Genomic DNA, 14,302 nt, shown 5'->3' with positions numbered 1-14,302 from the left:
ATGCGACATTCTGGTAACATGACACACGACCAACCAGCATTGGAACTATTCCAACAGTCCCCCAGCAAATGTCTAATTCATCTGGTTCTTCACAGCCTTCTGGCCCATCGCATCATCATCATCAACTACCACAAGAGCCTCTTGTCAACACTCTTCAACTAGAGATAGAGATACGCATTCAACCTCTAAAAAAGAAAACAGTCGCTGTAAAATCCTCTACTTCGAAATTGCGTACTTTGTAACATTTCAACATCTATTCCGTACTGAGACAAATTAATCTTACGCATCTCATACTTACCACTTAATCTAAAATAGAGAAGGCTTTCCTTACGTTCTAAAATAATTTAATGAAGACTTTCAAACGCATTCTTGTTATGAGAACTGATCCCTTAGAACACCCCACTCGTCCATAGAGAAAATGCCAGAAACGCATATGTAAAACTTGTCCTATATTTGACCATCTAACATAGATCGCAATATTAACACGTAGTATTTCCTTTAAATGTACTTCCTCTTCAGCCTTGTATGGTGAAACTAACTTTTCTTTCAATTTCTATCAGTTCTTAATGATACTTCTGAAAGGCTCAAATTCTCTATTTACCTGTTCCGAAACAGATAACGTATCACAAAATACACCTGACCACACGTAATTGTGCAGGTTCAAAATCCATCCCTCAGAATGAGAAATCTCACATTGCCATTCTACTCACGAACCACCACCTGGATTTTAACCATATATAAAGGTCTATTTCATCACATTCCAGTTTCTCGTAACAATTTGTTTTATTTTTAGTATTATGTTTCCTATATACTTTCGTTAAGCATTACAATTTGTTACTATTTTTCTTATTTTTTGTTACTTGTTTTAATTAATCTACCGATTTCTATTTTCCTTCCCCAATATTATACTTGTATTATTTTTTTCTCTTTTTATACCTTCGCTTTCCTGCAGTCTTACTGACCCACTCTTCCCATTACTTACATCCTTGCTGCATTATCATGTGACCATTCCAACATTGTGCTCATCTGGACCTTCACAGCTACTTTTATATTCTTTGACATTTCTTTCTCTCTACTTCGTCCTCTCTTTATCTGATGAAGCAATTAGCGAAACAAAAAATTGCAATGTTTTTTTCCCTATGTATGTGTAATTATGTTTTCACTATTTTCCGGTAATTTATATTTGGAACAACGGAATTCCGAAGTGATTATGGAAAATAAATTTCCATCAAATATTTGCACAACCCATTCGCTAAATGCTTCATACAGTAGGGAGGGAAAATATAAAACTAACGCAAAAGTAGCTGTAAGGCATCTTGTTTAACGCCACATTGAAGTTCGTAGTGTTTTTCTTTCTTTATATAGCTTCTGCAGGAACGTTTTTTGTTTAAAAGGAAGTTAGGTACTGATTGATTCAATAGTATTGGAAGCGGTGGTAAAAGGGCAAAGAGATTCAGATTGCTATTCTGGAGGGGAAGAGCGTGGTCCCAGGTCGCAGTTGTGGAGAAAGAAATTAGGTGATTATAGATAGGTGTTTATGGTAAAGCTATAGTAGGAGATAGGAAGCTTTTAAACATGAAGAAAGTCTACAGACCAAAGTTGAGCCCAGCGTAGTACTTCACAGCTACTTCTTTTCTGATTTTTCTTTTCTTACTACTACTTTCCCCTATCTAGTAAAGTGATTAGAGAATGTCGATTTTTCTTGTGTTTATCGGTACTTCCGCATAAAATATAAAATAATAATAATAATAATTTTTCACCCAAACTATCGTTTCTGTAGAACCATGCTGAAAAATAAGAAATTCTGATCAGTGATAGATTCGAATTTAAATAGAACAAAAGTCGTTCAGACACCTTTTGCAATATTTGGCTATTTGTTGTAGATTTGAAGATAGACGATTGATTTGTCGTAAATTATTCGGGTTTATCAAATCAAAGTAACTTAAATGTTTTTGTGATTAAGAATAGATCTTAACTTGCAAATAAATGATAAAATCTTAAATACGAAATCTCTGTTAAGGTCATATGTAGCTCCTCTCTTTTCTTTCTCTTTTATTTTTTTAGTGCTAGTAATGCGTTATTAAAATACATTTGAGAAAAAATGTTAGAAATCAGGATATTCTAAGTTTCGTGCATCAAGAGTTATCAGTTTTCTTTGTGTTGAATATCTGGTTTCCTAAATTCACATTACTATAAACGAAAATTTGTTTCTGTAAGGTAGTATATCTCGTAAATATATGTATATTCATAAGAAGATAAATTTCAGGTTTACGATAGAAGACTATAACTTATTCTGTTGTTTGCCATATAGTTGGCATCCAAACAGTTCTCCCATTTGTGGACAAAAAAAAAAAAAAATGTCAAGAAAAGCAGAATTCAGTAGCAAGTTCAGTGTGTTCTCTTTCATAAAGACCATACTAATGATCCTTACATTACGTTTGAGAACATGATTTTCAGTAGTTAGTCTCTGCAATAATACAGTGTGTGTCGCAACTTAAATACTCAAACTGACTTTACAGCGATTATTACCATATTTCAGAACTGGAATCTGTTTATAATTCGTTCCTAGCGTATCTTCCTGGTGTGGGTGTCTTTTGTGCATAATATGTAACGTAAAAAGAAAGTAATTGAGGAAATTCGTAATGGCGTAGCAAAGATTTCTTTAAATAATACGTTACATTCATAAGAGCAACATGAAAGTATTCATTAGTTTTCTTGAGCTTGAGCATATATATTTTGTTAAAATTAAATTGGAGTAGTTCAGCTATCAATATCAGAAAGTACATAAATCTTTGCTTAATGAAAAGTTAAAACAGTTTTCACCACTTGAAAAATGGTAACATGTTAATGTGTTGCTGCTTCAATTTTGTTGGTTTGTTTTTCTGTAGTTCCGGTGTGTTAGGTTAGCTATATTAAATTCAAATAATAACACAAATGCACGTTTTGTAACATGTAGTAATTATGATAGTTTTCCAAATAGTGATAGCAAATCATATTTTTTATTGGTAAAAATGTAAATATATTTAAATTTACGTTTAAAACGTTAAACAAAACTTCACGCTTTGATGTAGTTGCTAATTCTAAACGCAAATGTCTAAATTTTCTTCAAAACGTTATTTGTCGTATTAAATCATCATATACACAATTTAACAGTTAAATAATGAGATAGATCCTGTTGTTGTTCAGAATACTTCATTTATTGCGTCGAGCCAGTAGTGGCATGATCTAACAAAAACTGGGACGACTTTTGCAATTTTGCTTGTAGTATGGCCCGAAGACTAGGTATTACAGCCCTTTGGATGTTATCAAAAAAGCGCTCTTTCAATGAAAATGTAAGTTCTGATATTAGCAGGTACATAAATCTAAGAAGTAGAGCGCATGACTCAGCGCATACAGTTGTTTTTGAGAGAAACATTTATATACGACTACTGTCCGGTGAGCGAGTACATTATCGTACAGAAGGGACCAACTGGTAGATGTTGAATGCTCAGGTCGAACTGGGAAAATCCTCTTTCAGAGGCACTCGAGAATATCCTTGGCCTATGAAGTCAAATATTTTTTAGCCGTATGGTGATTTTGACATTGTCGCATTTTCGTATTTAATTATGCTGTAAAACAATGTGTTTTGTCATCTGCAGCAATCTAATTTGAAACTTTCTACTTCTGCGAGCAGTTTGAAGGATATATTTTCGTATTGAACGTGCTCTTTTTTTGGTTATCAAATAAAGAATAAGCCATAATTTAGGAAGAAACTTTTTTTCTTATCTAAGACTTACACTACAACTTGACGAGTCTTCTGTAGTTAACATCAAACCAATCTATCATCATTCTTACAGTCAGACAACCATCTTGCGTCATTTCACTGTCTTACATAATGATTTCAAGTCATTAGACCTGGGCTTATCTTTCGTTTCCACACCAAATCGAGAAGTATACAATTATCCTCATACACTTCTTACTAATTTCTTAGTAGCACTTTCTGAGTTTAAAACAGAATCCAATCGTTTCTCTTTGCTCATGTCTCTTCCGTAACAAAACTATCTGGAATGTCGATGTATTTCTCATCATGCTTAGTAAGCAACGTTGCAGAGTTGCAAGATTATAGGTGAAGGTTGACAGTCTGGACGATAGATTATGTTTCATGGATAGCGCTTTTATCTTGACCGTGATAAAATGCGTCCCATTATTTAATTGTCACATTGTGTATATACTGATCATTCACATTTTGTGCAAGTGCATTTCCTTTCACCACTGGCTTGTTAGTTCTAATCTGCACTATCTTTTCTATCTTGCCTTTAAGTGTTGTTTTCATGATGTACGTATGTTTCTGCTTCTTATTTATGTGTATGTTAAATATAAAAATACAATTGTAGCAATGAACCAGTGTTTATTACTACAAATACAAGTATTAGCTGTAATTTAAGCAATCTATTGTAGTATATTAAGTATAACTTAGAATATTGGTAGTTGTAGAATTCGCATGACCAGGATCTAGCTACAGCCAACACCCTCAAAAATGATGTGAGGGGCAACAATGACTCAGCATTAGAGCACTTAGATTTAATATGAGAGGTTCCTGTTTCAATCTCAGGCCAATCAGTTCGTTATCAACAACATCGTGTCCGTAAATTTCCTCAGGAGGCTCCCGTTTCTTGCTAATTTTCATTCCACTAATTCTTTCATAGTCATTCACTGTCATTAATCGCCCGTCTCTTCAGTGAGGCGTTGAAGGTATCATTTCATTTTTCAGTAATGATAATTGGTAGATAAAATATTCATTTTGAACTCTGAAGGATTATCTCACACGAATATTTAAAAAGTAATATTTTGTTCCATACCAAAGAACTTTACAGAGGAAATCGTGAAAATTTGGAGTATGGTCCTCTTACTCCAGTAATTGGCTGAACTACTGATGAACATATATGGGATTTAGAATAGCCTGTCAGGAAAGTAGATTTTCAAGCTTTTCCGCGCCGGTCATTCAGTTTTAGCTATTTGTTTAATATTTGAAGGATGAAGAAGGGGGAGGGGTTGCGTAACGAAACCTTGCTTATGACTAGGGCAACCAACTTTATGCTCTATACAGCTGTATATTATGATTTATTTTTCCTTACATTGTGCTTTATTATGCTTTTACCTAAATGATGCCTTAATATGCTGTTCTCTGAATTATACTTCATTTTTAAGCATTTCTGTTAAAAATGTATATGAAACTATTAATTTTTCCCACTAAAATTACATCAATAAATACTACATTTTCTGTAGTTTTTCTTAAGCGATGTTTCCAAGAAGAAACATGTAGCTGCACAGTAAGCTTCTCATATTTAATGAATTCAAAACAAAAAGTACAAAGTAGATTACCGCCTTGTACTTTGAAATGGTCAGTTGAGAATTATCTTACTCTCTGACTGAGATTGCAAAAACTCTTGATTTTGGCATCTTGGAATAAGCACAACCAGCCGTGCCTTCTTTTAACACAAAGTGAGAAAAAAAAATCCTTCTGAGCGGAAGGTGCGAAGAGAGGAAGAATTCGAACTTTCCATTATTACGCGTAAAGGCAATTGGTAATTGATATCCATTGTTTGCGGCGTTAATAACAGTCTTTGTTGATCATTTTTTTCTTTGGCACAAAATATATTAACATTTTTTCTTTGATGTACACATATACAGGTTCTGGAATAAAAAGCATTATGCTTTATGCTTTATTTCTGTAAATTATGCTTTATTATGCTTATAAAATTAGCAAATTTGGATATGGAAAGTAGTCAAAATCACTGATATGGTACCAACCATAGGTGAAAAATTCCATTATGCTTTTACTGTTTTTTATGTTTTATGGTTGCCCTACTTATGACTTTAATTTTGAATCCAACCAATAGTCAGTGGTACGAATACAGGTTTGATTCAGTACTCCGGTTCATTTGTTTTGCGGGGAAAATCAAACTAATTAATTGGGAATTGTATAATGTAATTTTTCCATTATATTTTGTTATAAATGCACATTTAGAATTAAAGGAGAAAGAACTCTGTTAAGAGCTCAAATTTCATATCTGCATGGCAACGCAAAGCCTACAATGCACAAGAAGCCTACCAATTCCTTTTATGATGTCACCTATGGTCTGATTTCAAGGAACGGCTTCAAAGGCAAGAACTCTTCATTGTAATGAGATAGTTAAGTAATTGCCATGTAAATGTTGCTGAGTAAAAAAGATTCAAAACTGACTCAAAGGGTTGAAAACGCATAAATTGCGTAGATCGTGCGTTCGCATGGAGTTACTGGCTCTTTGAAGTACTAACGCTGTGTGAAACTCGACATACAGCTTCATTTGCGACCACAAACGCATATGCTTCCACTATTTATTGAATCATTGGTTACCAATAGAGAAAATAGTCCCACTGATCATGTGGCTGTGGCTCTTTGAAAGTCGTAGAACAGCAGTTGACGCTATTGTATATTAACGTAGGGTATAGAATTTTGATTAATACGTAATAATTTCAAATGCGTTCTACGAACCTATCTGCATTTCTAGAGCTTGTTCTGTTTAAAACTATTACAGTTAGCTTAAGATAGAAGTCATAGAGAGTAGGAACGATTCTCGTTGGAACTTGTGTTACTTTTATTTACTGACGTAAATAAATGTTAAATAAAGAAATGTTGATAATAATACATTTATTTTTGTTATTTAATTGTATTATCAAATAACTGTTAAATCTTATATTGCGCTGAAGTGAGTGTAATGAAATATAACGCACTAAAAGTATTCCGAATTCTTCATTTTTAAAGAATTGTCAAGTATACCCATATTTGTTGCTTCATTTTCAATTACTTAAAATATATAGACCTGAGATAGACTTAAACTAGTAATATTAAGAGATTGAAGAGGAACTTCTACAAAATAAGTTCTAAAATCGTGGTGGTGAATTTTGTTAATAATGAGAAATAATGTATAATTAATTAATAATTTTAGGACCAGGTTCTTTGCCTCCTGGATTGACTTCAAAGCGAAGAGGATTTGATGATGGAGCTAGCGATATTAGTTCTACACCTAGCTCAATGTTGGAATACACAGGTAATTTAACTACATCTTCCTTAAATTATTAAATTTCTCACAGAATCGCCTCACAAATCTATCTCATGTTAATTTGTAATAATATGCCATTTCTTCATTTTGTGATCCTTTGGCTATTTTTATTATCTTTTTATTACAATGTGCCTTTTGCCTACCTGTATGTTTCTCATGATCTAAGTGTACATCAAATAAAAGACTAAGCAAATACTGAAGCTCAAATGACCACACTTTCCATCCGTGTACTTCTAGTATTACGCTATTGAGAAAATAGTTACAATATATAGATAAGGCAAGATGATACAAACTGCGTAGTTATATATCTATCTTATCTATCTATCTGTATATATATATTATATATATATATATATATATATATATATATATATATATATAGTGAAACCTCTACTAATGGACACCTCTATAAAGCGGACAACTCCCGTAACGGACATATTTTGAAATCCCCAAACACTGTAATAGGAAAAAACCATATTGGCAAACCTCTCTAATATGGACACTCTCTAGTACGGACATGGACAGTCTTTTCTGTCTTTTATAATATTATTTACCTCCGTATTACGGACACTTTCTCTAGAAACAAGTTGAAAAGTACAGTAAAAATACGTTTTTAGTAATTCATACATTGTGACAACATTTTGCCTCCTTAACTGTCTGTTCAGCAACCCAGACGAAGAGTCTCTGTTCAACAACACTCTTATGTTATTTGCTTGTATTCCACTCCCACTCAACCTGTTTTAGACACAAAACTGATTGATAGTTGTTCGCCATTTCGAATGACACGTTATTCTACTGTCCCGCTGGAATCTCTAACCAAGCAGAACACAAGTTTGGTATTTTTTGCCCGTGGGTACGCATATAGCCTCAAAAAAGACACTAATGGACTGCAATTAAAACACAAATTAAAGTGATATACTGAAAACGTAGTAAATAGTGATAAGTGTAAAGTACAGAGAACTTCTTATTTCCACATTGTGCCTCGAACATAGTGTATTAGATGGCGGAAGATAATGCCAAAACAGTAACAGTTTTGTAATATTCGTAACATGATTCATGCAAAAAAAAAAAAAAATCCTAATTGCATAGTATCTTGTTTACTAATTTACGTAAGTAAATGTTGAAACCTTTCTAAGGCGGACACCTCTCTATAGCGGACAATATATATATATATATATATATATATATATATATATATATATATATATATATATATATATAGAGAGAGAGAGAGAGAGAGAGAGAGAGAGAGATGGTGTTTCAAAACAACACCGACAACGTTTGAGGGGTGATTCCTGACACCAAGATAAGACAAAAAGTATAGACCAACCTGGATACACAAATGGTTCCTTTCGTAGTTATAGGCTGCCGAAAACATGAAAAAATGAAATATAAAGGTCCATAGTTCCAAAACCATGGGACCTACCGCAGTCGGGTCAAGACTTCACTTAGGAACAAATATCTTGAGTTTCAAAATCCTGTGGTACTTCCGCAACAATTTTTGTAGAGGTAGTTGTTAAGTACTTCAAATTACATGCCCGTCGCCAAACTCATTCTACAAAAATTGTTGCGTGAGTACCTTAGAATTCTGAAACAAGTATTTTTGGATAGTGCATGTATTAGTTCCTAAGTGAAGTCTTGACCCGACTACAATAGGTACCATAGTTTTTGAACTCTGGACATTTTAAGTTCATTTTTTCGGCAGCCTATAACTCCGAAAGTAAGCATTTGTTCACCCAGGTTGGTCAATTCGTTTTGTCTTATCTTGGTGTCAGGAATCACTTCCCAAACGTTGTCGGTGTTGTTTTGAAACACCCTGTATATATATCTAGTTCCCTAGTTCCTCTCTAGTTCATCGTTGCTGACATCCCCATTAAACCTCGATCAATCAATCAGTCTTCTATAGTTACTCAAACTACTTGAATTGTCTTATTAAACGTTTTAGATAAGAGCACTTCGAAATAATTGTTCAAATTTTCGGTAACTTATAGTTACGAAAGAAGGTGTTTTTCGCCCCATGTTAATCAGCACTCTTGTCCTTCATTTGATGTAAGAAACATCCTGTATACATGCCCAATATATGAAGGGGAGTCAAATGGACACTATGAGTGTGTGCTGAAATTTAGAAAGAGAATGATTTTCATGAAGATTGCAAAAAATTATAGGGATGGTTTGGGGAGTGACTGACAGGTGGCAGGATCTATTTAGAACGCTTTCAAGGGCGGAGCAGTAGGTTAAAGATGACTATACCAGTGACAACATGCAGCACAGAGGAACAATACTTTGCTATTCGTTTTCGGGGTGAAAACTGATTAAAACCTATCGAAAGCATTGAACAAGAAATAGAGCAGTATGGCGAAGGGTATCTATCACTGCAACCAATGTACTTACGAGCTAGAAATATGTGTACTTGGTTACATCTGTGACAGATAGCAGCCACTAATCGCAACATATTTCAATGAGAAGCAATTTTTACACTATTGTTACACCATACTACTCAGCCTGTCACTGTCAACTGTCGAACACGCTTCAAATGATTGTTGCAAAGTGCCACGATAATCGCACGCTGTTTCTGATTTAAGCGCACTTTCAAGATTTCCGTCGTATCCTCGTACGTTTGGAAATTTTAGTGCCTCGATTGATCTTATGTCAAAAGAACTATAGTTGCACAGATCTTTTATTGTGTTAATTTTTTTCTTTTTTCTTTTTTTTTTATTTTAGTAGCAATAAATTGAAATTTTTGTAAGTTTTCGTCAGAAGTGGTTACCATAGTTTCGATGTTAAAATTTTTATATTACATTTCGAAAATATGCTTTTAAGCATGAAAAGAGTTATTAAACTTCTTATAAGGGAAGAGAGGGAGATTATGTGCATTTCAAAAGTACAATGATTTAAAGTGAAAATATTTGTCCTACGGTCCCCACAGGGTCCAAGACGGGATCCTACTCAAAATTTTCAGATATCAACTGGGGTCAAGTAACATATCATTTGAAAGATGTTGTTAAATAAAAGCAGATGAAAGAAGTCTGGACGCTCTACGATAACGCTGTGCAAATAAATATCACTTACGATAACACTGTACACTTTTGCCAAACGGAAAAATCGCTACGAAATCAGTTTCAGACTATATTCAAACCATTTCTGATGCTATCTGATGATGGATTCGGTGAAAATAGGAAAAATTACAAATAAAAATGCATATTACTCGCATAGTACATGCATTCGGAACAATAATATTATAGTTTATTGATGAGCATAATAGTACTTTCAATTGATGTATAAACCATCTTCCACTTCTATATATTAATCTCGGTCTCTTTTAGTTTTTCTGTTCTTGTCGTTTCTTTTCTTTCTTTTTTTCTTTCGTTCTTTCTTTCTTCATACATTACTGGACCCAAAGAGCAGAATCTCCCAGTTGGAGTATTTCTTTTTTTTTTAAGTTAAGTACATGAATTAAAGTGAAAACAAACTAAAACCCGACTACAGAAAGAAGAACTAAAACGCAAGATGTTTGCACAGTGTTATCATGGAACGTCCAGAATTGTTCCATATGTTTTAATTTAACAACTACTTTCAAACGATATGCTACTTAACCCCCTTGCCATGCGAAAATTGAGTAGAACCCCCCTCTGGGACCCTGCGGGGACCGTGGGACAAATATTTTCATTTTAAATCATTGTACTTTTTTGAAAATGATGAAACGCGTGTTTATCTGTTTTGACATCTGTTTCACCGTTTGCGATTTCTAGGGGTGGCAGATTTCTGGGGGTGGCCATGGACTTTACAATGACATTTTTGCTGACATTTTGACCGGCCGCCATTTTGCATATTGTACTTCTAGAGAGTTGAGACTTGTTCAGTCTTCTTTCATTTCACAACAACTTTCCAACGATATGCTACTTGACCCCTTTACCGTTTGAAATTTTTGAGTTGGGCCCCGCCACGGACCCTGCGAGTGGTCCTGGGACAACAAATTTTGCTTTGATACGTTGTACTTTTCCTCTTTTCCTCTTTTACACTGCTTTCCTCTTTTGGCATCTGTCCCACCGTTTGCGATTTCTAGGGGAGGCAACGGACTTTCTGGACACCCTGTATATTCATATAACTCGGACTATGTGCATTCGGAAAAATGTTATTACAGTTTCTTAATCGGCTTCCTTAGTGCTTTCGATTGGTGTATAAATCATCTTCCACTTCGATATATAATCTCCCTCTCTTCCCTTGTAGACAAACAGACTTAATTATACGAACCTGTCTTGTTCTAAGAGAGCTTAAGATAGATAGAGGAGAACAAATTATGAAGAAAATGAAACCTTGAAACATTTTTGGAAACAAACTGTAATATCTTTACATATATAAATTCTGGTGGTAACAACGTGTTCCATAAATTTGTCATCCCCAGAGTGAAACCATCATTCATTATTAGCACTACGCAGTCTTTGATAACCTCTTTATTGTTTTCACACTTTTTTTTTTCTTCTTCCTGGTCCATACGCCAAAATAGCATTGCAGATATTTACTTTAGTAGAATATTTTACGTGCTGCACTAGGCATTTTTTATTCAAAACTTATGCTGAAGTTCATCTTACAAATTGCCATCTTTTTTTCGCTGTATAAATGATAGTTCAATCAGTAAACTTTATCTAAGAAAAGATACGAGATATTTGTTTTGTGTATTTGTGAAACAAAATATAAGTAAAGCAGTACCTAAAATTCCCATTTCCAATTAGTTACTTTTTATTTTTACTTCTAAAATTAATGCACTGTATATGTTTCCCTTTCTCCATTATTTGAATGGTCTGGTCTTGGTATAACTTTAACCCAGTAAAGACCTTCCTGTGTCGTAGCGGAGATAAATTTTTGTCCGTTACGGAACGCCATGCCTTCAAATCAACTTCAGATATATTCCTCCACACACGTCTTGACAAAAATTTTTGCATGACACTAGGTTAATTCTTCGTTCTGAAGTGCTTTCTTTAGCGAATTTCAATCAGAGATCTCTAATGTGGCTCGCTTTAGTTCAAATTTTTCTCATCCGCCATGCTTAGATGTTCTTTGATGCTTCAGTTCTTTCGCAAAACGATAACTAATGTCACTTTACTACGTTTGAAGTTTTGCTTATTCCAATTTGGATTTTATTTTTGGACGTCAGTAACATATTAGCATTTGTCCATTTCGAAGAAAAAATAGTCTTCATCTTGGCAATTGTTCAATTATAGAAGCCACTACTACCTGCTTCCATACCTTTTCACCTCTTAATTTCGATAACAGCCCATTCCCAATCCTCCTTTAAGTGATCTTCACCTTGGACAACCGTTCTCCGATTATCATTGTTGTCTACAATGTCCTTAGTGTAAAAGAAGACAAAACAGGGAAGTACATAATTCCTAATATGAAATATTTTTAGTAAAGGATGCGCTTATTACATAACAGTGTAAATGTTCAAAGTGACCTGTCATTTGCTTCACGAGCATTAAAAACATATGTGAAATTTTCATAAAGTATAAATGAAACTCAGTAGAGGCATCACAGAGACTACAGCCATTCTACATGGGACTAATATCTCACCTTGTCCGGAAAAGGTCAATGTTCCTAACAATTTCTGCGCGTTTGTGTATATATATATATATATATATATATATGATATAGTAATGTTTTCCTTGTATACTTTTTAGGACCCAGGCTATACAAACAACCAACAACTAAGTCAAATCGGGGTATTATGCTCAACGCTGTGGAATATTGTGTATTTCCTGGTGCTGTGAACAAAGAGGCCAAAAGACGAGTGCTCGAAGAAATAGCGCGATCGGAAAGTAAACATTTCCTTATCCTCTTTCGAGATGCAGGATGCCAGTTTCGGGCTTTGTATTCCTATAATCCGGAAAGAGAAGAAGTGGTTAAATTGTATGGAACGGGACCCAAACAAGTTAATGACAGAATGTTCGACAAGTTCTTCAAGTAAGTAAATTTATTTTCTTTAGAAATGCTGTGTTAGGTACACGTTTGTAAAATTTCGTATAGAGTGGACTATTTGAAACGCCCGTATAACTTTGAAACTGATAGATAGAAGAGACTTAAATTTTGTATGATGCAAATATCGATTGGAGGATCTGTTTGACATATTGGGCACTTCCTCCGGATTAACAGTGTTGCCAACCCCACATAATATTGTATTTTTTTCAAATGATATTAGTCAGATTATTTTTCAAATGTACATGCTAAGAGAAAAGTCACACTATCACACTTATTATTTAGTGTTGCGAAGTAAAGATGCTACCATATCACAATCAACGAAATTTGGGAGACCATTCAACAGTAATAACACAAGTCAGATGGACGGGTCAGTGAACATCCGAAGTTCCTTACTGTCGAATAGTGTGATCATGATATGTCATATTCAAATAAAATAGAACAAAGTTACAAGGAATTGAAAAGTGAACTTTTTCTAAAAGATTTATTTCGAAGAATTGCTTAAATAAATATCACATCCAATCACATAAATGGTTTCCGAAAGACATAAAAAATTATAATACCGTTTTCAATATTCTGTTATCTCAAACGTTCCAGAGATACGGAAAACATATGTATACTGCTTAAAATGACTTATTTGTGAGACAGTTTTATTATTGTTGTATAACTTTTGTAAGTAATGTTTCTGGCAAAAGGCAAGCAGTAAGAGAGATGTTAAGTTGCCTTGAGCGGGAGAATATTGATTTTGGGGATTTTTCTTTACTACTAATGTAAACCATCGTAAATTATTAAGAAAATGTGTACCAGTTGTCTTGAACGAGGTTCGAACCATGAACCTGTTGGTAGATGTGACTCAAAGGTAGAGCATGTATAGTTAACAAAGTTGAAAAATAAAACAGTAATGCAGTTTTGATTGAAAATTTCAGCAAACAAGGAAGGGTTACAGAAGAATAATAGCTATAAAAGTTTACGTAAGTTAATTCCAGACTGGTTATAAGTATAGTACCTTAGTCCAGTAAGACTTAGGCCCATATTTATAAACACTCCTTGAACTGTTCCTTGACCTGACTTCAAGGCTTCCTCGGATAAGTGTTCTTTGAAGTTCAAGGACTACTTGAAAAAAAGTCATATTTATGAACCTTCCTCGACTGTTCCTTATCGAAGGTTGATTTCAAGGTAGACTCAAGGAAAGACGTCATAGAAGTGATGAGATCATAGCCAACAGCCAATGAGCACTCATAAAACAAAAG

At 34.1% G+C, this 14,302-nt stretch overlaps 1 protein-coding gene across 1 annotated transcript in view; it reads left to right on the top strand.

Moving 5' to 3' along the window:
- The window catches only part of Patronin (calmodulin-regulated spectrin-associated protein patronin), a gene marked incomplete in the record, with an annotated part of 438,489 nt that overhangs the window by 392,810 nt on the left and 31,377 nt on the right, over nucleotides 1-14,302 (top strand). Inside the window, 2 exon segments of the mRNA XM_081769233.1 lie at nucleotides 6,969-7,070; nucleotides 12,758-13,040. Coding sequence (XP_081625359.1) covers nucleotides 6,969-7,070; nucleotides 12,758-13,040 — 385 coding nt within the window.

Source organism: Thermobia domestica, chromosome 8 (genome assembly GCF_964235325.1).
Source record: "Thermobia domestica chromosome 8, izTheDome1.hap1.1, whole genome shotgun sequence".
Classification (NCBI taxonomy): Eukaryota; Metazoa; Arthropoda; class Insecta; order Zygentoma; family Lepismatidae; genus Thermobia; species Thermobia domestica.
The sequence above is the reverse complement of the archived record's forward strand: the minus strand, read 5'-3'. Positions and strand labels throughout refer to the sequence as shown.